Consider the following 27,063-nt stretch of genomic DNA (forward strand, 5'->3'; position numbering starts at 1 on the left):
GAGGTGTATAAGGAGAAAGAAGCGAGGAGAGATATTGAGGGGCAGCAGAATGAACACACTTGTAGGTCAGCAATAAGATCTTGAACTAAATGCAATGGCAGATAGGGAGCCAGTGAAGTGACTTAAAGAGAGGGGTGACATGATCGTAGCGAGGTTGGTAGAAGATGAGTCGCACAGCAGAGTTTTGCAAAGATTGCAAGGGGGAGAGGCGAGACTGAGGTATACCAATTAGGAGTAGATCGCAGTAATCTAAGCGTGAGGTTACGAGAGCTTGGACAAGGGTCCGGGTAGTGTGCCCAGAGAGGAAGGGATGAATTTTGGTGATATTGAAGAGGTAGAAGCGACAGGTATTAGCAGCTTATTGGATATACATAGAAAATGAGAGATCAAAATCGAAGACAACTCCAAGGTTGCGAGCAGAGGAGACTGGAACAATGATAGTATTATTTACAGTGATGGAGAAAGAAGGAGGAGGAGCAGAGGGTTTAGGAGGAAAGAGGAGCAGCTCAGTCTTGGACATATTTAGTTTCAGATGACAGCAGGACAACCAGGCATCAATGTCAGTCAAACAAGCAGAGACTTTTTCTTGGACTTTAGGTGAAATTTCAGGTGTAGAGGAAGATCTGGGAGTCATCAGCATAAAGGTGATACTGGAAGCCATGGAAAGAGATCAGGGCACCGAGGGAAGAGGTCCTAAGACAGAACCCTGGAGTACACCAACCACTAGTGGGGTAGCACCAACACATACACTAAAGGTGCGTTGGGAAAGGTAGAAGCAAACCAGAAGAGGACAGAATCACGGAATTCAAACGAGGACAGCATACCAAGGAGTAAACTGTGATTTATAGTATCAAAGGCAGCAGACATGTCAAGAAGAATCAGGATAGAGTAAAGACCCTTAGATCCGGCAATGAACAAGTCACTGCAAACCTTAGTGAAGGCAGTCTCTGTGGAGTGTTGCGGGCAAAAACCAGATTGTAGAGGATCGAGAATCTGTTGAGTTGAAACGGAGAATAGCATGCTCAAGTATCTTAGATAAGAACAGAAGGGAGACAGGGCGATACTTGGACGGGCAGAAGGGGTCCAGCGAGTGTTTTTTGAGAAGCGGCTTAACCACCGCATGTTTGAAGGCAGCAGGGGCAGTTGCAGTGGAAAGAGATAGATTGAGAATATGGCATTGGGAGGGGTAACAGTATGCGAGATGGAGTCGAGTAGAGGGGTGGGAATAGGGTCTGAGGGGCATGTAGTAGGCTTGGATGAGGACAGAAGTTGTGCAGTTTCTTCCTCCGTTATTACAGAGAAGGCAGAAAAGTCAGCAATAGTTGACAGAGGGACAAGCGGGAGAGGCCTGATAGAAGCTTCCTGAGCTGTTTGGGTGAAGGGCGAAGGATGAAGGGGAGGTGTGAAGTTGAATTTGAGGAGACTGGATGGTAGGTAGGGGAGAAGGATGCGACTTTGTAGTGAACTCAAGGGTGATCTTGCAGACCTTGTCAGGGAAGTAATCAGCCATAATCTGTGGAGAGAGAAGGAGGAGTTGGAAGTGGGGGCGCTTTGAGGAGTTAAGCGTGGCAAAGAGACAACAAGAGTTGGAAGAAAAGGAGTTAGTTAGTTGGATGTAGTAGTCTTGCTTGACCCATGTAAGTGCAGAATTAAAGGAGGTCATCATAAATTTAAAGTGAAGAAAGTCAGCACTCAGCACAGAAGGTGCAGGAACGTAAGTAACGGACACTGGGAGGGACAGGAGAAGTGAGGGTGTCCAGAATAGAGGAGAGAATAAAATTTAAAGTAAACAATCTAAAAAAACACTCCTTTTTTATGCAAAAAGTAATGGCCACTCATTATAATTTTGAAATACAATCTTCTTGTGTAAATTAAAACAGATCCACAACTACTACTATTTCTACTCTCTCATTATCTGCCAAAAAAAAAAAAATATCAACAGTAACGGGCTGTATAGTGAATATAAAGGTGAGCATGTGGCTTTGTAAAAAAAATACCGAAAAAGTGATGGACTGAATTTTGAATGAGTTAGAAGAATCACCTTGTCAGGAAAAAATGAAGTATAAGGTGGATCTGCTTCCAATGCCTGGAGCTCACCGACTCGGCATGCTAATGTGAGATCAATGAGGAAGACCACTTTCCAAGTCTATTTTTTCTGAGGCCCTCCAAGTACCTACAGATCCAAAATGTGGCCCTGCAAAGGGCTTGAGTTTGAAACCACTGGATATTGTCACACTCATGAGAATACCCTGCCTGCTTGTACTGGGATAAAACATTTTGTTTGAATCTATGAAAGTATAAGCTTTAAAAATTATTTTTTTTTTCGATTGAACAGAGCATTCTACGTAAAAAGTTAAACATTGATCCTATTTTCTGAGGTTCCCACACTAACTGGAGCCCCGACATTTTAGCCGGGGAGGTGGGAGGAGGAGGAGGCGGCTCTGGGGCGAGTAGGGCCAGTCAAGTCATGTGACTCCTTCGCACACTGTAGCCACCCCAGGAAGGGCTGCTCTCGCGACCGGTAGTACAGAGTTTGACGCTATGTGGCGGCGGAGGCGGCAGCGGGGAGGGGTTGGAGTCTTGCTCCCGCCTCTTCGCTGAGGGGTTGGGAGGGGGGCGCGCGAGCGACTTCAGTACAGGAACAGGGACTGGCTACCGAGAGTTGGCCTTCTCCGTGACGACAGACCTTTGCGAGGTCGGTGGCGGAGATGTTCCCTGCTTCCAGTCACCTGAGCCGCTGGTGCTAATGAAACGGGGGAAAGCGCAGCCGAAACTAGGCCAGGCATTTCGGGACTGCTGAGTTTGTTCACTGCCTTTCTCCCTCCGCCCCTCCTGATGTCTCGCGAGACTCCGCGGGAGGATAAGTTGAGGGAATATGGCGACGTCTAATTTGTTAAAGGTAAGCTTGTGCAGGGTTAGCCGGCTGCTTCCAGAGGGAAAGTGGTGGGGTGAGCTGCCGAGGACTAAGTACTCCCATTCCCCGTGCAGCTCCTCGACTGATGGACTGAAGATACTGTATAGGAAGGAGCGTGTGGTTGGGTAATAGGGCCTGCTCTCCTCGACCCTTGCTATTTATACAGAACCTCGCACCCCTCCGGCGGCTCTCCGCCTGTAAGGCGCCCCTGTGCAGTTACGCGGTTGGTCCTCGTCTTGTCAGTAGTTGGCGTTTAGGTTTTTTCCTGGAAGATGATATACTGAACTTCCAGCCTTAAACTGTACCACATTTGCTTGCAAAGAACATTCTGAGTTTTGCATGCTGTTGTCACTTTACAGAAATCGAGGATGCAAAGCATGAAACATTATTGAGTGGGAGGTCACTAAACTAGGCACACATGGATAAAGTGCAGAGAACGAGAGGGCACGCTCTAAAGTTAAAAGGAGATAGATTCCGTACAAACGTAAGGAAGTTCTTCACCCAGAGAGTGGTAGAAATCTGGAACACTCTTCCAGAGGTTGTTATCTAATCTAATCTTCTATTTGTGAGACCCAACATACCTATACAGGCTCAGATCAAAGAGGAAGAGGAAAAGGAGGGGAAGAGGACGTGGAAAGATAAGAGGAGGTATTTAGACTTAGGGGATGCTAAACAGAAACTGAGATAGTTGTCAAAAAGGTGAGTCTTTAGGTTTTTTTCTGAATCTAGTTCTAGATTCACTAAGCAAACCGATCTGTACCAATCATTTTGCGAGCCCTTTATGACCAGATTTCCCTCCTGGACTATTCACTAATGCCTGTAGTGATCCGATCCCGATTGTCCCATGCAAATTAGTAAAACCCCATGCAATATAGTAAGATAGTAACATAGTAGATGACGGCAGATAAAGACCCGAATGGTCCATCCAGTCTGCCCAACCTGATTCAATTTAAATTTTTTAATTTTTTCTTCTTAGCTTTACCCAGTACTGTGCTTGGGTTCCAACTGCCGAAATCTCTGTTAAGACTTACTCCAGCCCATCTACATCCTCCCAGCCATTGAAGCCCTCCACAGCCCATCCTCCACCAAACGGCCATATACAGACACAGACCGTGCAAGTCTGCCCAGTACTTGCCTTAGTTCAATATTTAAACTTATTTTCTGATTCTAGATCCTTTGTGTTCATCCCATGCTTCTTTGAACTCAGTCACAGTTTTACTCTCCACCACCTCTCTCGGGAGCGCATTCCAGGCATCCACCACACTCTCCGTAAAGTAGAATTTCCTAACATTGCCTTTGAATCTACCACCCCTCAATCTCAAATTATGTCCTCTGGTTTTACCATTTTCCTTTCTCTGAAAAAGATTTTGTTCTACGTTAATACCCTTCAAGTATTTGAACGTCTGAATCATATCTCCCCTGTCTCTCCTTTCCTCTAGGGTATACATATTCAGGGCTTCCAGTCTCTCCTCATACGTCTTCTGGCGCAAGCTTCCTATCATTTTCGTCGCTCTCCTCTGGATCGCCTCAAGTCTTCTTGCGTCCTTCGCCAGATACGGTCTCCAAAATTGAACACAATACTCCCAAGTGGGGCCTTACCAATGACCTGTACAGGGGCATCAACACCTTCTTCCTTCTACTGACTACGCCTCTCTTTATACAGCCCAGCATCCTTCTGGTAGCAGCCACTGCCTTGTCACACTGTTTTTTTCACCTTTAGATCTTCGGACGCTATCACCCCAAGGTCCCTCTCCCCGTCCCTGCATATCAGCTTCTCTCCTCCCAGCATATACGGTTCCTTCCTATTAATCCCCAAATGCATTACTCTGCATTTCTTTGCATTGAATTTTAGTTGCCAGGCATTAGACCATTCCTCTAACTTTTGCAGATCCTTTTTCATATTTTTCACTCCCTCTTCAGTGTCTACTCTGTTACAAATCTTGGTATCAATCTGCAAAAAGACACTTTTCCTTCTATACCTTCAGCAATGTCACTCGCAAACATATTGAACAGGATTGGCCCCAGCACTGATCCCTGAGGGACTCCACTACTCACCTTTCCTTCCTTCGAGTGACTTCCATTAACCACCATAGTAACATAGTAACATAGTAGATGATGGCAGATAAAGACCCGAATGGTCCATCCAGTCTGCCCAACCTGATTCAATTTAAATTTTTTTTTTTTTTTTTCTTCTTAGCTATTTCTGGGCGAGAATCCAAAGCTTTACCCGGTACTGTGCTTGGGTTCCAACTGCCGAAATCTCTGTTAAGACTTACTCCAACCCATCTACACCCTCCCAGCCATTGAAGCCCTCCCCTGCCCATCCTCCTCCAAACGGCCATGCACAGACACAGACCGTACAAGTCTGCCCAGTAACTGGCCTAGTTCAATCTTTAATATTATTTTCTGATTCTAAATCTTCTGTGTTCATCCCACGCTTCTTTGAACTCAGTTACAGTTTTACTCTCCACCACCTCTCTCGGGAGCGCATTCCAGGCATCCACCACCCTCTCCGTAAAGTAGAATTTCCTAACATTGCCCCTGAATCTACCACCCCTCAACCTCAAATTATGTCCGACAGCCAGTTTCTGACCCAGTTCACCACTTTGAGTCCTAACTTCAGCCCTTCAAGTTTGTTCAACAGCCTCCTATGAGGAACTGTATAAAAGGCTTTGCTGAAATCCAAGTAAATTACATCTAGCATATGTCCTCGATCCAGCTCTCTGGTCACCCAATCAAAAAATTCAATCAGGTTTGTTTGGCACGATTTACCTTTTGTAAAGCCATGTTGCCTCGGATCCTGTAACCCATTAGATTCAAGGAAGTACACTATCCTTTCTTTCAGCAAAACTTCCATTATTTTTCCAACAACTGAAGTGAGGCTCACCGGCCTGTAGTTTCCTGCTTCATCCCTGTGACCACTTTTATGAATAGGGACCACATCCACTCTCCTCCAATCCCCAGGAATCGCTCCCATCTCCAGAGATTTGTTGAACAAGTCTTTAATAGGACTCGCCAAAACCTCTCTGAGCTCCCTTAGTACCCTGGGATGCATCCTGTCTGGTCCCATCACTTTGTCCACCTTCAGTTTTTCAAGTTGCTCATAAACACCCTCCTCCGTGAACAGTGCAGAATCTACTCCATTTTCTCGTGTAACTTTGCTAGACAATCTTGGTCCTTCTCCAGGATTTTCTTCTGTGAACACAGAACAGAAGTATTTGTTTAGCACATTTGCTTTCTCCTCATCACTTTCCACATATTGGTTCCCAGCATCTTTTAGCCTAGCAATTCCTTTTTTCATCTTCCTCCTTTCACTAATATATCTGAAAAAATTTTTGTCTCCCTTTTTTACATTTTTAGCCATATGTTCTTCTGCCTGTGCTTTCGCCAGATGTATCTCTCTCTTGGCTTCTTTCAGTTTTACCCTATAGTCCTTTCTGCTCTCCACTTCTTGGTTTTTTTTATATTTCACGAACGCCAACTCTTTCGCCTTTATTTTCTCAGCCACTAGGTTGGAGAACCATATCGACTTCCTTTTTCTCTTGTTTTTATTGATTTTTTTCACATAAAGGTCCGTAGCCATTTTTATCGCTCCTTTCAGCTTAGACCACTGTCTTTCCACTTCTCTTATGTCCTCCCATCCTAACAGCTCTTTCTTCAGGTACTCTCCCATAGCATTAAAGTCCGTACGTTTGAAATCTAGGACTTTAAGTATCGTGCGGCCGCTCTCCACTTTAGCCGATATATCAAACCAAACCGTTTGATGATCACTACTTCCCAGGTGAGCACCCACTCGAACATTAGAGATACTCTCTTCATTTGTGAGGACCAGATCCAATATCGCTTTTTCCCTTGTGGGTTCCGTCATCATTTGTCTGAGCAGAGCCTCTTGAAAGGCATCCACAATCTCCCTACTTCTTTCCGATTCTGCAGTCGGAACATTCCAGTCCGCATCCGGCAGGTTGAAATCTCCCAACAGCAGAACCTCCTCTTTCCTTCCAAACTTTTAGATATCCACAATCAGATCCTTATCAATTTGCTGCGATTGAGTCGGAGACTACACCCACATAGATAGAAGTTCCATCTTCTCTTTTCAGAGCAATCCATATCGCTTCTTCCTCTCCCCAGGTCCCTTGCATTTCGGTCGCTTGGATATTGATCTTTACATAGAGAACTACTCCTCCACCTTTTTGACCATCTCTGTCCTTCCTAAAAAGGAAGCGATTGATTCACTAACACTTGGCTATTTTGAGTCAGGTTTTACTACTGGCAAACCCAACTGCTGCAGACAGGTCTGCAGGTTTTTTGACAGGCCTGCCTGTCTTTTTTAATTTTTTTCCACGGCACAGATATTTTGCGTGTGTTACACACGCAAAATATCTTCCCCATTAAAAAAATGAATAAAAAAGACAGATAGGCCTGTCAAAAAAATGTATCCCTTCACAAAAACGTTCCCCCGACCAGCATGGCCCTTGCCCTACCTCCCTCCCCGCGACCGGCACAACTCTCGCCCCGCTCCCGGCACCAAAAAGTTGGGATCAGGAGGGGTGCTCAGTCCCTCCTGCTCCTAGGCCTCCCATCCTCCGGCCCACCCCTGGTCTGCCCTGGTGGTCTGGCCCGGCCCACCCACCCTGGTACCTTTGAAATAGTTGGGAGCAGGAAGGGTGCCCGAACCCTCCTACTCCTATGCCGATCTTCGGAAGCAGGAATAAAGTCTTCCTGCTCCCTGGGCCGCCGCTGCGCAATAGTGGCCTTAGGCCCCGCCCCGGTGCATCATCTGATGCATGGGGAGAGGCCTAAGTCCCTGATTGGCTGAGGTGCCTCAAGCTCCTCCCTTTGGAGAAGTCTAAGGAAGTCCCTGATTGGCCATTGTTTTGGTGAGGACCATGATGTGCTGGTTGCAGGGAGGGAGAGATCTGGGCGGAGTAGGGCAGGCAGGAGAGATTGGGGCCTGGGGGGGAGGGTATGTCGAGCAGGGCTGGTGTGTCGGGCCGTTGCCCAATCTCTCTCTTGCTTGCTCTCGGACTCTCCTTTTCTCTGCCGCCGTTCCCCGCAGTGCAGGCCCGCTTTGTTTGCACTGTAGGGAACGGCGGCAGAGAGCAGGAGAGTCTGGGGGCAGGCAGGAGAGATCCGGGGTCTTTAAAACCACGGGCTTGCACTGCAGGGAATGGCGGCAGAGAGCAGGAGAGTCCGGGAGCAGGCAAGAGAGATCTGGGCTGGGCTGAGCCCTGACAGCAGTGGCAGGAAGCTGCTTCTCCTGTCACTACTGTCAGGGTGTGCGCATGAGCGGGGATTGCTCTGGCCGTGGGTAAGGGGGCGTGCTAACCATCGTCCCCATTTTCATGCAGGCCTTTACTGAATTCGTCAACCGGCATGCAAACGGAAACGGATCGTGCACGGTTTGGAGGTTTAGTGAATCCTGCCCCTAGTGTAGTTTGTCTCTTTCCTGATAGCTTCTGGTAGGTCATTCCAGATTTTTACACCCAGATAGATTAGATAAGTTCCTGCTGAACCAGAACATACGCAGATAAGGCTAGACTCAAATAGGGCACTGGTCTTTGACCTAAGGGCTGCCGCGTGAGTGGACTGCTGGGCACGATGGACCACTGGTCTGGCCCAGCAGCGGCAATTCTTATGTTCTTAAAGTTTTTGGTTTCATGTGTATTATGGTTAGTTTGTGGTTTTTTTTTGTCACTAGGAGGGAACTTTGAAATAAATTTGAGAATCTTCACAAACATCTAGTTAAGTAGTTGTGGGAAGGCCTAATATTCTTATAATGTACAGTAAATTGGTTGATAAATGTATCAATGTGATTTCATACTTAGTTATTGCATAATAACTTTATTATGATAATTATATATGTTTTTTATATGGTATAAAATAGATACCTATGTATTTATGGGCTTATAAATTAACTAGGTGGCTTACTTTTGACTTTGTTTAACTACTTGTGGCATAAGGAGTTGGGATTCTACCTATCCCACACTACATAAGAATAAAGTGGAGGCTGAGAATCTGTGATGCCTGGGTTTAAAGCTCAGACACTCCTGTTACCCTGGACAAGTCATTCAACTCTTCTATTACCTTAATTACACTTTAGATTATAAACCTTCTGTAGAGAAATACCTACTGTACTTAAATGTAATCAGCACTCTGGCTTTTTTTTTTTTTTTTTTTTGGGGGGGGGGGCAAATGTGGACTGAGGAGGCTGCTGATTCTGGGACTTCCCAAGCATGCTAGGTTCTTGTGGGAACTGAACATGCATGATGCACCCCACTGCAACAGTGTGAGGAGGAGGGGGAGCAGATCAGCAGGGAATTTATTTGGCTGGCCAGTCTTCTGGCATCCCTGCCAGCCAAAATTTAATGGGTTTGGAGGGGGCTCAAGTCCACCCATGGCTAAGCCATTGCTTACATGTAACTAATTTTAAGTTACTGAAGAGGCATAAACAAAAAAAACTGGCTATTCAATTTGTGTCTCCAAGTTTACCTAATTGATTGTATTTATGCTTATAGTATGTCATTTTACTATTGTTATCCTATATAATAAAACCTTACCGGCACATGCGCTGTTAAAACAGTGTGATCCCTGCTGCTGTGGTGTGTGATCCGTGGCCGTGTTCCATTTTAGAACCCGGCGGCAGGGAACATTCTGGCCACTCCCCTCCCCCCACTGTCACTCACCAACCGGAAGCGCAGGCAAGCTCTCTCCCTGCCTGCGTCCTCGGCAGGGAACACCCCCCCCCCCGCCCTTTCTCACTGCTGCCGCCGCTGATCCTCCTCTTCAGAGCAGCCTGCGATCGTGGCCGGCTTTAAAGAACCTCGCAGGCTGCTCTCCAACCTCAGTAGCACGTTCCCTCTGACGCACAGGATCGCATAAAGGCAGTTAATATATTCTAGAAATGAATGAATAAATATTTGCAATCAAACAGGATGAAGCTTTAATTAATGCAATATCATTTATAAATATCCTGAGTCACTTTACCTTCTTAATTCAGATTTACCCAGTCTCATACTACTGACTATGCAATCAAACTGGTTTCCAATACAAAAAAAAAAATCAAACTGGGCAATTATGATCACCATCTGGCTTTGTCCCAAATTTTGACTAGGCTCAGCTCAAGACCGCTATCAGCAGCCCATGTTGGGTGTCCCAAATCATTGTTTATATGTAGCATATACAGACTAGTACTTGGTTGCATTTCAGGCTGTCAGCTGCATAGCACAAAAAAAGGATACTACAGTATTGGCAGGAAGAGTAGTTTCATCCACTGAAGAATGGTGTATTTTTGACTGTATTGTGTTGAAAATGCTTGAGTACCTGAATAAATTCATGTAAACTGTTCCGAGCTCTCCTGGGAGAACGGTATAGAAAAATGAATGAATAAATAAAATATCAGCTGATTTCTCTTAAATACATGCTATCAGGTCTCTGAAAACCCAGACAATCTGCTGATGCCCAGTCTGTTGATGCTGGTAGTCATACTTCCACAGAAGCCATGTACTGAACTTCAGTTTTCTGAGACCTGCTGCTATAATGTAGTCTCTGCATTATTCACTGTGGATATGAGAATTGACCTTTCTGATCATGTTAATCAACTATTGGGAGGTCACGGCCAGTGTTCTCTCTAATTTTTGTTGGCTCATGTGCATAAATTCTTATCCTTGACTCGATGTGGTGGTTCAGCCTATGTTCACAATAAAGAAAACCAGCAACAATTTTGTACATGCAGTTGTCAGGGGTGTGTGTTCCCTTTCTGACCCATATGGACATGCACAGCTTAGAGGGAGCACGGGTTACTGCCCTTAAGTCAGTAATGCTTAAATGGATCACTACTTCCTCTGGGTGTTTCAGTATGAGTTGTCTTAATGAAATTCATGAGTTCAGTTTAGACTAAAACATGCCCCATTACCCTAACCATAAGATCTGAACTTCATCAAGGGATAATCCTGGGAGCGCTCCATATGGATTTTATGCTGCCCTTGTAACTTCTCAGTGTATATAAAAATGACCTGCTATCTATATGGCCCATCATATTTGCTAGTCTTGGAGCAGAAAATGCAATTTGTATAATGTTAATCTGCAGAATTAATTTTCAATCAGTTGTATTACCAGTATTTTACTGAGCAGGTCCTTATAAATGGCACTTCTAGTCTGAAGGGAGCAGATCCTTACTCGCTATAGGTTTAAACTTGAACATATCAAGGAAGACCTATCCAGATTGAATGTTAATTCAGTTTTGAGATTGGCTCTTGCCAGTATCCCATAGCTTCAGTAGCATCTTTTTGACTGAGCCTCTGATATGTAGTTCTGTATTCCAGGGACCTGCTTAGCTCTGGTTGTAATGTTTAACTGAACACTTTTAGCACAAATGTTCTCAGTACCTTGGTTTATTATCTCCACCACCGCCATGTTATTGGACCAAAAGGTGATGCATCGATCCTGTGGACTGTTATCCCAGATATTCAGGGTTACAGAAAGTGATCAGTCCTAAAAGTTCAATGTTAACAAGCAAGCTCACTGTGTACTAGAACTGTCCCAATTCAGGAAAAAAAATTGATTTAATTTACTTTCTGTGACATACTGTAGCTTTAAAATTAGCTAGAAAAATGGATTACGTGAATTACATCATGTCCTTCTCTGCCTCCAGCTACCCCTTGTCACCTGGGTGTTTTTCTCGCTGAATTGGGTGCTTTTTTTTTTTTTTTCCAAACATCCTAGTGGGCTTATTTTGCAGCTTTTTCACATCACTCCCCTTTGTCCTCTCCAATCCCACGCTGGTGCTGTCAAGTGTAAACAAAGAAAAAAAGACTTTTCCTCTCTCTGTGAGGTCCTAGGTCACGATCATGTCTAACACCAGCTCTGGCAGGATGCACATTTCAAATCTGATGTATTATCACAAAATAGAAAATTAAAATTATTTTTATATCTTTTGTTGTCTGATCATTTTATTATTCAAATCATGTTGGTCCCAGGCTCTGGTTTCTGTTTGTCTCCTGTTAACTCACTCACCAGGGTCTCCTGCCTGTTTGACATAGTCTCTGTGCTCACCATCCATCTTCCATCTTTCCCTTCCCATCTTGCAAGTCCAGCACCCCTCAAGGGTCAGCACCTCCCAAAGGGTCCATCACCCTCTCTGCCTTTTTACTCTCCAGCTCCAGTCCTCAGTCCAGTGTCTCTCCATTTCCTCCAGCCCCTCTCCACCCCATATGGCTGGCACTGTCTCTCTGTTCCCTTCCAACCACCACCATCCCCACCCCATGTAGCCAGCACCCACACTCTTCCCTTCCCTCCAACCCCCCTTCTTTCTTCATGTTCAACCTCTATCTTCCATCTCTGTCTCTTCCCTTCTGGTCCTGCACCCCCCGCCAAAGTTTCAACACCTTCTTATTCCCCTTCTCTTTTCCCTCCAGCTCCAGCCCCCAGTCCAGTGTTTCTCACTTTCATCCAGCCCTGCCCCTCATCATATGGCCAGCGCTCACTCTCTTTTCCCATTCCACCAACTTCAGCCTCAGTCAGTCAAATGGTATCTCTTGCTGGAGGTCCAGCATTCTCTCTCCCTCCTGGATCTGTCGGCATTAGCAACATCAGAAAGCAGCAAACCCTCCCCTGCATGGGTCCGGTGGTGACAGCAGTGCCCCCTCCAGGTTCAATGGTGGCAGCAGAGGCACTATTCATACCTTCTCAGTCCTTGCTGCTTGTCATCATAGGCCTGCTCTTGGGCTTTCCATCTGCCAGAGTCATTCCTTCTGTTGTAACTTCCTGTTTTGTGAAACAGGTAGTTTACATTAGAAGGAAGGACTCTGGCAGAGAAAGCCCATGCAAAGGCCTAAATTGGCGAGTCTTGGTTCCCCCCCCCCAAAAAAAAAACCCAAAACAACAAATCGATTCAGCCAAACTGAATTGGTGAATCTGCGAGCTCTACTGATACTCCTGGAGGAAGTCTACAAATGCAGAATTTGTGCAGAATTCCTTACCCCCTCAGGACACACAGAATTCTGCATGTACTGTGCAGAATTTAATGCAGAGTGCAGACACAGGCAGTAGAGGAGGAAGTGAATCGTTTGATTCTACTATTGTGCATTGATATAAGTACCAGGCAGATCTTAAAAAGTAGATTCAGTTTCTCATAGCTCATTTCAAGGGGTTATGTTGTATTGCATGTGTAGTTCTGTCTGGTTTTATTTTGATATTGCATTGTAATTTCTTGTTTTTCTTTGGTAGGTGATTCTGATTTGATTTTGGTTGTTTCATCAGTGAGTTGTGAACCAATTAGAAATGTAAATTAGTGATACTTTAAATATTATTTAAGTATTTAAGCAATTATTTTTTTCTCAGTTTATAAAGATCCGCATGGTGCATCCAGTCTGCCCAACCATACATGCTCCATAAATTATCTAGTTTAAATGGTCCTTTTTCTTAGATATTTCTGGGCCAGAAACCCAGAGCCCTACCCAGTAGTGTGCTTAGGTTCCATCAACTGGAGTCTCCATCAAAGCTCACTGCAGCCATCTTAACCATCCCAGCCATTGAAACCCTCCCCAGCCCGTCCTCAACTGAATGTTCATATACAGGACATAGGCCGTGCAAGCCTGCCCAGTACTGGCCTTGGTTCCTTCAATGTATACCCATTATTTTCTGATTAGAGATCCTCTTGTGTTCATCCCACACTTGTTTGAACTCTTGTCACTGTTTTCTTCTCTACCACCTCCCTCGGGAGCTCATTCCACGCATCAAACACACTCTCTGTAAAGAAGAATTTTCTAACATTACTCTTGAGTCTACCACTCCTCAACCTCAAATTATGTCCTCTGGTTTTACCACTTTCCTTTCTCTGGAAAATATTTTGCTCTAAGTTAATACCTTTCAAGTATTTGAATGTCTGAATCATATCTTCCCTGTCCCTCCTTTCCTCTAGGAAGCCCTGAATATATATACCCTAGAATAGGGGTGTCAAAGTCCCTCCTCGAGGGCCGCAATCCAGTCGGGTTTTCAGGATTTCCCCAATGAATATGCATGAGATCTATTAGCATACGATGAGAGCAGTGCATACAAATAGATCTCATGCATATTCATTGGGGGAATCCTGAAATCCAACTGGATTGCAGCCCTCAAGGAGGGACTTTGACACCCCCCTGCTCTAGGGTATACATATTCAGGGCTTCCAGTCTCTCCTTATATGTTTTCTGGCGCATATGCAATACTTTGATTTTTCCATCTGCTGAATATTTTGTATAGTTTCATGGAGTATCCGGTTTATAATTTGAAAGATTAAACATCTTTTTAACTCAAACATTTTTTCCAGTGCAGTAGGGATGGTATGCTGAACCAAATGTCTTCCATCCATTCCCACGAGTCCATTGAAAAAATTACTAATCACATTTTTCACCATCTCCTCTTCCCTGCTGTCCCCAGTCAGTTATTTTTCTGCAGGCAAGCCTGCAGGAGCAACTTTGATCTACTCGGAACGTGTGACGCAGTGGTTAAAACTACAGCCTCAACACCCTGAGGTTGTGGGTTCAAACCTACACTACTCCTTGTGACCTTGGGCAAGTCACTTAATCCCTCCAGGTATATTAGATAGTGAGCCCACCGGAACAGACAGGGAAAAATGCTTGAGTACCTGAATAAATTCATGTAAACCGTTCTGAGCTCCCCTGGGAGAACAATATAGAAAACTGAATAAATACATTTTTTGCGAGTTATTTTGCGGTTTTTGCTTGGTTCTTTGTGTTCTAGTAAAGCTCGAGTGACTGCCTAACCTATGTGAGAGGAGCAGACTTTGGTTTGCAGCTGACAGAAGGATCCTGTGGGGACCTGCTCAGCCAGGTTGCTTGAACTGTGGACTTTGGGGTTTTCCCCTACTGTTTGCTCATTTCTTGACTTGATCAGGAGTGTTAGTGGAGGCTCTACAGACATCAATTGCATTTATGTAGAGCACACACGGTATCAGTTGCGTTTTCCTCCCCCCTCTTTGTGGCGTTTGGATCCTGGTCTCGGGGGTTGAGGCTGAGTCTGGCAGTGGCCCTGCTGGTAGCTGAAGATTCAGAAGAGGCAGCTTTTCTAGTGGCAGAGGCCATCTCTACTACCCGTAGAGTTTCTAGCTACCTGTAGAGTTGCTGAGGCAGGCTGCTGCACTCCTTCCTAGCATCTGATCTGTTAATAGGGTTGTTACAGCCCACAGGGCAGTTTGGAGGGGTGTGTGTCTGAAATTGTTGTTTTTGTGGGTATATTTTGATGTAGCCTTGTTCACCCACCCCAAAAATTCTAGAATTGCTGGTTTTGTCTGTCCTCCATTGGAGTTACAGCTAGTTTTTCTTTTTGCTAACCCACTAAGTTGAACTGGTCTATCAAGAAAGTTGTCCTAACTTATAAAAATATATCTTAAATTGAATGGAAACTAAATATGCATGGGAATCATAGTTAAATGGAAGCTTTACTCCAGACTAGGACATAAGAAGGACATAATGAATTTAAATTACTTCATACAAAAAAAAAATAGTGTTTTCCATTGCTCCTTTTAAATATTGAAATTTACATAAGAACATAAGAGTTGCCATACTGGGACAGATCAAAGGTCCATCAAGTCAAGTATTTTATTTATTTAGATTGTAATATTCTTTCTTATTCTTTGTGACTGTGCAGTGCTGTGTGCGTCTGGTAACACTATAGAAATAATTAATAGTACTAGTAGTAGTTTTCCAAGATCCCAAGGAGTAAAACAGATTTTATGCAAGAATATGGGACCACACAAAATGGACAGAAAGAAGTACCTAAAGGGTTATATTAGTGTTGAATGTGCAGACACTCCTCATCTAGGGAGCTCTACTGTTTTCATTTAATTTTAGCACCATTATATATGTATTTATGTACAAGAGCACACATTTGAGAAATGCAGTAGGAAGGTTCTCTACATTAGAACATAAATCAATAAGGCAGTGCATCTAGCTCATGTACAGAGAACACAGCAATCCAAGTAATGTCTGATCTTGCTGCTGTTATAAAATAGCTTCACTATCTCATGTTACCTGTTTATCCTAAAAATGTGTTAGTTACCAGTCTAGTTAATCTGCTTCAAATTTAAAGGTATAGATAGTAAAAAATGAATGAATAAATTTATGGGTGTCCTCATTGAAATGGAAAATATCTTTTCAGTTGGTGTGCACATCCATGTAAATTAACTTGTTCATTTTTTTTGTTTGTTTGTTTAAGAATAAAGGATCTCTTCAGTTTGAAGACAAGTGGGATTTCATGCGACCTATTGTCCTGAAACTTTTACGCCAGGAATCTGTCACAAAGCAGCAGTGGTTTGATTTGTTTTCGTAAGTATGTTATTATTTTTTTAAATAGATCTATAAACTGGGGTAGGCAATTCCGGTCCTCGAGAGCCGGAGCCAGGTCAGATTTTCAGGATATTCACAATAAATATGCATGAGTTAGATTTGCATCTCAAGGAGGCAGTACATATTCATTGTGGATATCCTGGAAACCTGACCTGGCTCCGGCTCTCGAGGACCGGAATTGCCTACCCCTGAACTAGGGTAATGAGATTTTGTACCATCCTGAATATTTGACAGTAAATGCTCATTACTTCAATTTTAGAATTTTAAGACAATCCATTTAAATAAGTTGTGGCCTTTTTTGCGTCTTATTTAAAGCTCAGAAACATTTTTGCTGATACTCCATCCTTGCTTCATAGGTGCCTTGTGTATTGTAATATGGCAAAGTAGGTTGTCTTTTATGCTCAGCAAAGGTATAGGAATGTACTAATGAGGAATTTTCCCTTGCCCAGAAGTATGAGTTAAAAGGTCTTCCATATAGCTTTAACATGTAGTAAAGAAGACTATTTTGCCCCCTTTTTCTTGAGCCAATGTTAATTTACCTCCAAGAAAAACTGCACATTCTTTATCCCACTAGACCATTCCAGATCCCTTCCTATTAGCAGATGTGGTAGACATCAGTGACATCATGATATAAGGGCTGATGCAGGCTGAAACTTCAGTTGTTTTCTACTTCCTGCGGATAATTAGGTAGGCCTGACCCTTTCTCCTGCCTGCCCCCAGCTTGTTGGGACTAATTCTCAGACCAATTGCTCCTGGAATTCAGACCATAGTCCTTAGCCAAGTTGAACCAGAAGGATGCTTGAAGCCTCTTTACCCAGCTTACTGGGCTGGCTGGCATAAGTCCTTATTGAAATAATGGGGAGGGGAACAGAAAAATACACTTACTGGGTCAGACCAAAGGACCATCAAGCCCAGTAGCCCGTTCTCACGGTGGCCAATGCAGGTCACTAGTACCTGGCCAAAACCCAAACAGTAGCAACGTTCCATGCTACCGATCCAGGGCAAGCAGTGGCTTGCTCATGTCTTTCTTAATAAGACTATGGACGTTTCCTCCAGGAAATTGGCCAAACTCTTCTTAAAACCAGCTACGCTATCCACTCTTACCATAACCTCTGGTAATGCGTTCCAGAGCTTAACTATTCTCGGAATGAAAAAATATTTCCTTCTGTTGGTTTTAAAAGTATTTCCTTGTAACTTTATTGAGTGTCCCCTAGTCTTTGTAATTTTTGATGGAGTGAAAAATCGATTCACTTGTACCCATTCTACTCCACTCAGGATTTTGTAGACCTGGCTATTCTCAAAAATGTAACACTCCCTCCTCCTTTGATATCCTAGTCCTCTAAACATTCTTCTTTCCTCCGATCTTCATCCTTTCCTTGGAGTTCCTTTCTCATCCCAATTCCTGTAACCGTGCCAAGCTCTATGATTGTGGAGATGGTGCAGTATACAATCCTAAGGTTTAGTTTAGTTAGTAGATTTCAATCGTATCTCCCCTCAGCTGTCTCTTTTCCAAGCTGAAGAGCCCTAACCTTTTTAGTCCTTCCTCATACGAGAGGAGTTCCATCCCCTTTATCATCTTGGTCGCTCTTCTTTCAACCTTTTCTAATGCCGCTATATATTTCTTGAGATAAAGAGACCAGAATTGAATGCAATATTCCAGGTGAGGTTGCACCATGGAGCGATACAGAGGCATTATAACATACTTAGTCTTAACCATCCCAGGATCTTGTTTGCTTTTTTGGCTGTCGCCGCACATTGGACAGAAGGTTTCATCGTATTATCTACAATGATACCCAGATCCTTTTTTGGGTGCTAACCCTCAAGGTGGACCCTAGCATCTGGTAACTGCGATTTGAGTTATTCTTCCTAATGCGCATCACTTTGCATTTGTCCACGTTAAATTTCATCTGCTACTTGGATGCCCAGTCTTCCAATTTCCTAAGGTCTGCCTGCAATTTTTCACAATCCACATTTGTTTTAACAACTTTGAACGGTTTAGTGTCATCTGCAAATTTAATCACCTCACTCCCTTGTCCCAAGTTCCAGATAATTTATAAATAAGTTAAATAACACTGGTCCCAGTACAGACCCCTGCGGCATTCCATTGTTTACTCTTCTCCATTGAGAAAAATAACCATTTAACCTTACCCTCTTGTTTTCTATCCGATAACCAATTCCTAATCCACAACTGAACTTTGCCATCTATCCCATGACTCTTTAATTTTCTCAGGAGCCTCTCATGAGGAAGGGGACATGCCACCATGATTTCTCTACCACATGATGCCACAGGCCCAGAAGTTCAGGATTTGTGAGAACTAGCACCTAAGCAGTGCTGCTGGCTCTTTGTCCTGTGTGCACTGGGCCCAGGATTGAATTGATCCATGGCAGTATGGGGTGTGAGAATGCCAATTCTTGGGGTGTGCCATGTGGCAGAAACATGGTATCATTAGGCCTTCTGTCCAGGTAAGGGATTCTTTTTTTTTGGTGGGAACAGCAACTATTTGTTTTGGTGTCATCCTGCCAAAGTGCAGAAGAGCCTAGAGATGAAATAGTCCTCTTTGCCTCCCCTTGCACTCTGGACATAGTTACGTCAAGGGGTGGGGGTTTACAGGGGCCCCAGGGCCCAAACAGGTACATTTTGATTGCAGATTATCCACAATATTTGGGGGGGGGGTGTATGGTTCTAATCTAGGGTCCTAGGGCCCTAGGGGCCCCATCTGTTAGCTGTGAAGAGCAATGGAGCCTCGGACAGGACATTAATTCTGCCTACATCCTTCCAAGATGATCCATGAAATTCAAAGTAGGACTCGCTTCAAGCTGCTTCTTTGGGACAAATGGCTGGGACTCAAGAAATTCCCTCCTCGGGGGAAGAGGACGACTCCCTTTTGGTTACCCTGGAAACCCACCTTATTGACTCAGGCTTCTTGACTCTAGAGATCTTGTCCTCTAGTTGCAGAAGCCACCCAGAATTTTCCCTTGCATAGGGCACTCTTGCAGTTGGTCTTGGCTGAGGGGCAGGCTCCAGAGAGCATCCTTAAGGGCTTGAAGTCCTTGAGTAAACTGTGCCCATTGCACTGACAAGCTGGACAGGCTGTTTCATCTTTCTAAGATGGATGCCTTGGTCATGGCTTACCATCCTGGTAGAAAGGGTACAGGGTACAGCTCATGACAGACTAAGCTGGATGTTCATGACAGGCTGAGCAGCTCCTCAAGCAAGCCTTTGCTCCTGCTGCCGTAGAGATCTAGGTTGCAGTCTGTGGGGACTATATCACCTGGGCTTTTCACCTCTGGGCACAATAGCTGCCACAGTCACCATAAGGGGTGTGTCTGGCTGAGGTGCTGTAAAGCTTGATCTGCATCTCCTCCCAATCTGACACATTGGTTGTGGTACTACTACTACTACTACTACTACTGCTACTATTAATTATTTCTATAGCACTACTAGACACACGCAGCGTTGCACAGAGTCACAAAGAATAAGATAACAGTCACTGCTCGAAAGAGCTTACAATCTAAACAGGCAAGACAGACAAACAGGATGTCATGGATACAGTTAAGGGGAACAGTGGGTTGGGTTGGAGAGCAGAGGAATAGGGTTAAGGATTGAAAGTTATATCAAAAAGGTGGGTTTTCAGTCTGCTTTTAAACAAGGGAAATGGCTTGAAGGATAAACTCAGGTAATTTATTCCAGGCATAGGGGGCAGCTAGATGACAGGAACAAAGTCTGGAATTGGTAGTGGAGGAGAAGGGTAACGCTAACTGAGGAATGGAGTTCTCTGGGAGGTGTATAAGGAGAGAGAAGAGAGGAGAGATATTGAAGGGCAGCAGAATAAACATACTTGTAGGTCAGCAATAAGATCTTGAACTGTATGTGATGGCAGATAGGAGCCAGTGAAGTGACTTAAGGAGAGGGGTGACATGAATGTAGTGAGGTTGGTAGAAGATGAGTTGTGCGGCAGAGTTTTGCACAGATTGCAAGGGTAGCTCACAGAAGGCTGTGTGACAGATTCAGCCTGCAAATTGTGCTTGAGCAAGTGGCATTTCAGGGCTGCCTCCTGGCCAGAAGACCGCTTACAGGGATCCTTGCAGCCAGCATTGAGCAAATCACATGTCCTAAGGCACGAAACAGTATTGATAGAGGACTCGTATTCCTTTAGGCTTACAGCTTGGCCCTCAAGAGGCAGCACCTAAGGGATAAAGCATGCTCACCTTAGGTGGTCTCCATCCTTCTCAGGGTATGCAGGTATTCTACTTCAATAGTTTATGGACAAGTTTGGTGTCATCTTTGAGCTCTGGTATCTCGACCACACTCTTCCCCTGGAAAGCCTACCTGCCTAATATTCTGGCCTTTTTGCAGAAGGATTTGGAGGAGGGTCTAGTTCTGAACTCTCTCGAGGTTAAGGTGGTGGATGTCTTGGCTTTAGAGGTAAGATTCAGGATGCCTCCTTAACTGTCCATCCAGATATGGTGCAGTTTTTACGTAAGGTGAAGTATATTTGTCCCCCTCTCCAGGTGGTCTTCCCTTGTCAGAATCTGTGTATTGAAGGATCTCGCGCTGAAAACAACATTTCTGGTTGCCATCTGTTCAGCCAAAAGAGTCTGCATGGTGCAGGCTTTGTCCTGCAGAGATCGCTACCTATCTTTTTTGCTGAATTTTATCTTGGTCAGGGTGGTCTCCTTGTTTTTATCGTCAGGAAAGATCCTCTGTCATCCTGCCTGTGCTGATTCCAGTCTCAAAATGACTCCAGCAGGAATCTCGAAAGACTGCTGCTGGAAGTCCCAGAAGCTATGGGGATCATTTCTGCCCTCCCCCTAACCACCAACAATAATGTAGGTCCAGGAGGAGGCTGCTACCAGGGGATGGGTTTGTGAAGGTGGGGGCTGCCAGAAGGTTGGTCTTGGAGGGAAAGTAGTGGGAGATGTATATAGTTTTAAGTTCCAGTCAAAATTGCACAGGCATTTTCAGCTAAAGCCGAAAGTAAGGGCTCCTTTTACTAAGCTGTGATAGCGTTTTTAGTGCACGCAGAATTGCCACGCGCTTAACCCACACTACGCATCTAGAACTAACGCCAGCTCAATGCTGGTGTTAGCATCTAGTGCGCGGGGCAATTTTGCGCGTGCTAAAGCCGCTATAGCAGCTTAGTAAAAGGAGCTCTAAAACAATGCCAAACATGGTTTTCGGGCTAATTTTGGTGCTGAAACTGAAACCAAAATTCTGTAAAGTTAACAGACCTTTCATTCAAATAGTATTTATTTATTTTGATATTCTGCATATTCAACAATTCTATGCAGATTACAAAATAACATGCATAATAAAATCATAAAAAAACTGAACAAATGCAACAAACACATCAATACACCAAAACATAAGAAAAAACTTTACCAACCCACAAAACCACAAGAGCTTTCCCAAATAATTTACCTACATCACTAAGGGGTTCTTTTATTAAGGTGCACTAATTGATTTAGCACATGCTAAATGCTAAGGCATCCATTATATTCTATGGATGCCTTAGCATTTAGTGCACGCTAATCTTTATTAGCATCTTAATAAAAGGACCCCTAAAAAGGAGAGAAGGGAAAAAAGGAAAAAGTCTGCATAATGATCTTGATAATTTAATTTATAATGCAGTACAGAAATATTACTAAATTGCATGATTGTTTTTTCAAAAACTTTTGGTCAAAATTTCCCCATCATAAGGCCCAGTTCCTCTTGCAGAGGTTTGACTCTTTTCCATATCTCTCTTCCCAAGGTTTGCTCTCTCTCTTCTTATAGGGTCAGTCTCCAGTTCTCTGCCTTCTCCCTCCACTACACTTTCTTTCCTACCCATGCTTGACTATTCCCTACACTCTTTCTTTCCTACCCAGGCTTGACTACTCCAGTCCTCCAGCTTTCTGTGTCACATCAGGCTCAACAACTCCATTCTTCTCCCTTTCTGAAGCAAGTGCACAAAGCAACCATGGGCTTAGCTATGGGTTACCACAAATTGATCATGGACAGGGTTGCCACAGATTGATTGTGGGCTGTATATGCCCAGTGATGCAGACTGGAACTGTAGGTTGTATTAAAATATATGCTAACAAGCTAATAAGACGTATTTCATGCAATGCTTAGAGTGCACTGCCCACTTTTGATGCACACACAATTTTTTTGCCAGGTCTTGGGGTGTGTGGAATACTTTGCAGAGAGGATTTCTTGTCTTATCTTTCACATTTTAATTGCTGTTTTGCCATGTTTTGAAAACGGAAGGAAGCCCATATAAATGTTAAACATGGCTAGTAAGCAACATTCACATGTCTTAACAAAACTGTACGGTGGATGGGGGACCACTGACCAGCCCAATTTGCTGATTACCTGATTTGGTGTGGTCATGCGTTGTCATGGTGAATGTGGATCGTTTTCAGATTCTTGTTTGGCCTCTTTCCCTACTGTAAACTTCTTGAGTGTCTCAATGTACAGCTCACTGGTCATAGTATGACATTGTTCAGAAAATCAAGGAGAATGACGCCTTTGTCATCCCTAAAAACAGTCACCGTGACTTTCTGTGCTGATTGCTAGCTCTTGAACAACTTAGGCCTTGGACTGATTCTTTGTTTCTGGATCATAAAGGTACACCTATGTTTCATCCTGTGTCACCAGATCGGAAAAATTTGTGGCTTCATTGGCTTCAAATGCTTCCAGCAGTTCAGAACAGACTTTCACCCTTCTCTTCTTCAAATCAGGTGTCAACTGCCGAGGTACCCACTTTGTACACACATTCTGATACTCTTAAGTCTTCCAACATCTTCTGTATGGCACTGTGACCTTAGTCCAGTTGTGCAGCAAGCTTAGGGATTGTGACTTGTCTGTACATGTGAATCAGTTCATTTGCTTGCTGTTGATTTATGTCGGTGGTTGCAGTTGATGGTCTCTCACTGCATGGTTTGTCTTCAATGCTAGTTTCCCCTTCTTTAAATTTCTTCATCTTGTCAATGGTGCCATCACTGTAAATATTCTGTAGCCTTCTGTTGATGTCAGACAGCCTGCACCCCTCCATTGTCAAGAACTCAATGATGGCACATTGCTTTTGCTTGGAATCCATTATTCACCTGCAATGAAGAAAAAGGTTCTGAAACACACCTGTATAGAGGAAGAGTTACTCTACCAACGCATGCAATTTGAATGACCTATGTCAGTTAATAAAAAAGTTATGTCCACTTTTGCATTACTTTTGGTACATCCCTCATATTAATATCACTGTTCTTAAAAGCAAGTTGATTAGCTTACTCATATAACTTGGAATGCCTCAACAATAATTAAAAATACAAACATTAAAAATGACTTGAGCTCAAACTGGCAATCAGTGCAATTTTAAAAACAGCAGAGTGATTCTATTGAATTTTGGTGATCTGTATATCAAGTGCCCTGCAGTATTCTGCAGATTCTAAGCTTTTGAATATACTGAATTGCCTTTTCGCTTCGATATACAGTAGATAGAATTAAAATAATTAAAATGAGTCAATATATTTCAAACCTACGGTCTATGGAAAATACTTGTTACAGGTGAGAAACAATACTTTCATCCCACCATATTTCTTTATACCTGCCGAGAATGGCTGCCCTGGTTCCCCTTTTTAACAGATTAAGGCCTAGATTCACAAAACTCATGTTTATTTAATGACCAGTTTTAACTGATTTAGTGTCGAAGTATTTCAGCTATTGATGCACAAAATGGCAAATCGCAATCTTTTCTCTGGTTTGTAGCAGCCTCCGATAATCGTATGTAAATATATTACAATGAGCTCCTCAATATTAAAATGAGCACTCCGATCGATGCCCACATGATGCACAAAATGAAGCGCCAGTTTTAATGCTCCAAAATCTCCAACAGGTGTGGAAGTGCCGGTAGCATTAAAAAAGCCAGCTTTTTTTTCTTTTTTTAATGGCACAGATAGTGTATGAACCATTTATTTTTCTATTCACTTAGATCCCAGAGTCCCTTTTCTGCTTTCTCTCACCTCTGCTCCACCCAGGCAACATCTCTCTTACACCAGTCTCCCCCCCCCCCCCGCCCGCCAACATTGCTCTCTCGCCCCCACCACCGCCATCATCTCTCACCCCTGGTCGCCCCCCCTGCCAACATCTCTCACATCTGGTCAACTCTCCCAGCCAACATCTCTCTCACACATGGTCGCCCCCCCAGCCAACATCTCTCTTGCCCCTGGTTGTTGCCACCCCAGCCAACATCTCTCTCGCCCCTGGTTGTTGCCACCCCAGCCAACATCTCTCTCGCCCCTGGTTGTTGCCACCCCAGCCAACATCTCTCTTGCCCCTGGTTGTCGCCCCCCTGCCAACATCTCTCTCACCCCTGGTTGTCGCCCCCCTGCTAACATCTCTCTCGTCCCTGTTTGTCACCCCCCTGCCAACATCTCTCTCTCACCTGCTCGCCCCCCCCTTGCCAACATCTCTCTCACACCTGGTCGACCCCCCCCCAGCCAACATATCTCACACCTGGTGGACCCCCCCAGCCAACATCTCTCTCGCACCTGGTTGACCCCCCCAGCCAACATCTCTCTTGCCTCTGATGAAGTTTCAAGTTTATCAACTTTCAAGTTTATTTAAGATATTTGATATAATCGCAATATCCAAATCCAATGTGATTTACAAAGATTAAAAATAGTAAAAATAAACAATCCAACAAACAGGACATTAAAAACAATTATGACATAAAAATGCAATTGGGAAGGAGGGGGTTAAAGAAAATAGGATTAAATACAATTCCAAAATAAATGAAAAAGGACGGGTGAGACAAAAGGTTAGGAAACGTTACCCACTTAATTTCTGCTTAACAGTGTTCCTTGTCCATATAAATTCCAGAATGAGGCCATATGATTTTAAATGGGTCAGTTAAAGGCGTCCTTAAACAGCCAACTTTTTAGTAGGCCTTTGAACTTATTAAATAATTTTTCTTCTCTTATGTTGAAAGGAAGCAAGTTCCAAATTTGAGGAGCTGTAACAGAAAAGATCATATCCCTCCTTGAATAAATAATTTTTAATGAGAGAATTACTAACAGAAATTTTTCTTCTGATCTTAAAGATTTTACAGGGGTATATGGTATTAGAAATCTTTCTAAAAATGCTGGGGCTTTATTTACTAATATTTTATGTGTGAGTAAAGCTATTTTGTAAGTAATTCTATGGTTTACCGGTAACCAGTGATTTTCCTTTAACAGTGGAGTTATATGATCAAATTTTTTTCTTTTCATGATAATTTTTATTGCGGTGTTTTGAAGAATTTGTAGTCTACGTATTTCTTTTAAGGTAGTCCCTTTGTATAGGGCGTTGCAATAGTCAATTTTAGAAATGACTAGGGAATGTATTAAGATGTTTAATGATGATTTATCTAATTAATCTTAACCTGTAGAAACAAGTTCTTACCAGAGAACTAATTTGGTCATGGTAATTGAGCTTTTGGTCTAATATGACCTCGAGAATCTTTACCTTAGTAACTACTTTAAGGTTAGTTGTGTTTATGGTTATATTGGCTCCTAGTTTCTGACCCTCCCTACACGGAAAGAGCATAGTCTAGGATTTGGATGTGTTGAGGGCCAATTTATTGTCATGCAACCATTTTGATATTTTAGAAAGTTTCTCATTGATTGCTGTAATTTCTCCATTTGCACTAGTGTCTATGGGGTATAACAGTTGTACGTCATCTGTATATGCAAATGGGATAAACCCAATTGACTGACTGAGTGTTAACAATGGTGCCAGGAATATGTTGAATAATAGTGGAGATAGAATTGAACCTTGCGGGATCCCGAAGTTTGTCAAGGTTATCGTTGCCGAAGAGTTGTTAAATATAACCTTAGATGAACGTTCGTGAAAATATGATTGAAACCACTGAAGAACAACTTCCGAGATTCCCATAAATCTTAGTCTGCGTAAAGGAGGTAGTGATCAATGGTGTTGAACGCTGATGATAAGTCTAAGGATATAAGGAGAACTGATTGATGCTGATCCCAAAAATATAGTACAGAGGATGTCAGGCCGATTAAAGAGTGCTCGGTTGAAAAATATTGTCGAAATCCTGTTTGGTGAGGGTGTAATGCTCCGGTTTTCTCTATGAATTCTGAAACTTGATTAAAAACTATTTTTTCTGTCATTTTTGCTAAAAATGGAATGTTTGCTATTGGCCTGAAATTACTGGAATCGTTCAGATTCCCTTTAACATCTTTGGGTATTGGGTGAATGATGAGTTTTTCCAGTTTTGGGGTATAGTCCCTTTCTCTAGTGAGGAAGAGGTTAGTTGGTGAATGTATTTGCCGAAAATGTTGAACAATTTTTTCATAATACGTGGGGGGAGTGAGTCTTCTTTGTTCCCCTTTGTATTCAGTGAGGTAAACAGGCTTCTCAGATCTGATAATGAGAGTAATGTAAAGTGGGAGCACTTTGATGTTGGAATACAGGAATCTGGAACTGAAAAGTCCATGTCATGTCATCACCTCTAGACAACATCTCTCTCGTCCATGGTTGTCGCCCCCCACCCAGCATCTCTCTCGCCCATGGTTGTCACCTTCCACCCAGCCAACATCTCTCTCGCCCATGGTTGTCGCCCCCCCACCCAGACAACATCTCTCTCGCCCATGGTTGTCGCCCCCCCACCCAGCCAACATCTCTCTCGCCTATGGTTGTCGCCCCCCCACCCAGCCAACATCTCTCTCGCCCATGGTTGTCTCCCCCCACACCCAGCCAACATCTCTCTCGCCCATGGTTGTCGCCCCCCCACCCAGCCAACATCTCTCTCGCCCATGGTTGTCGACCCC

The 27,063-nt window shown here is 43.7% G+C and overlaps 2 protein-coding genes across 5 annotated transcripts in view; one reads left to right on the forward strand and one right to left on the reverse strand.

Annotated features, from left to right (window-relative positions):
• SLC35F2 (solute carrier family 35 member F2) overlaps positions 1-2,175 on the reverse strand; it is a 72,766-nt gene extending 70,591 nt beyond the window's left edge. Inside the window, exon 1 of the mRNA XM_033949726.1 lies at positions 2,042-2,175. The gene's annotated coding sequence lies outside the window, so the exon portion shown is untranslated. The remainder of the gene's footprint in view (positions 1-2,041) is intronic.
• A 392-nt stretch (positions 2,176-2,567) lies between these two features.
• The window catches only part of CUL5 (cullin 5), a 160,490-nt gene continuing 135,994 nt past the window's right edge, over positions 2,568-27,063 (forward strand). Inside the window, exons 1-2 of one of the 4 annotated variants that reach the window (XR_004539837.1) lie at positions 2,568-2,899; positions 16,127-16,236. Coding sequence is in view for 3 of the 4 variants with exons in the window: in XM_033948346.1 (XP_033804237.1) it covers positions 2,876-2,899; positions 16,127-16,236 (134 nt within the window). In the remaining variant the exon portion in view is untranslated. Of the gene's footprint in view, positions 2,900-2,933; positions 3,138-16,126; positions 16,237-27,063 lie in introns of those variants that run through there. The other 3 variants (XM_033948346.1, XM_033948347.1, XM_033948348.1) reach the window with 3 other exon arrangements.

Source organism: Geotrypetes seraphini, chromosome 6, assembly GCF_902459505.1.
Source record: "Geotrypetes seraphini chromosome 6, aGeoSer1.1, whole genome shotgun sequence".
Classification (NCBI taxonomy): Eukaryota; Metazoa; Chordata; class Amphibia; order Gymnophiona; family Dermophiidae; genus Geotrypetes; species Geotrypetes seraphini.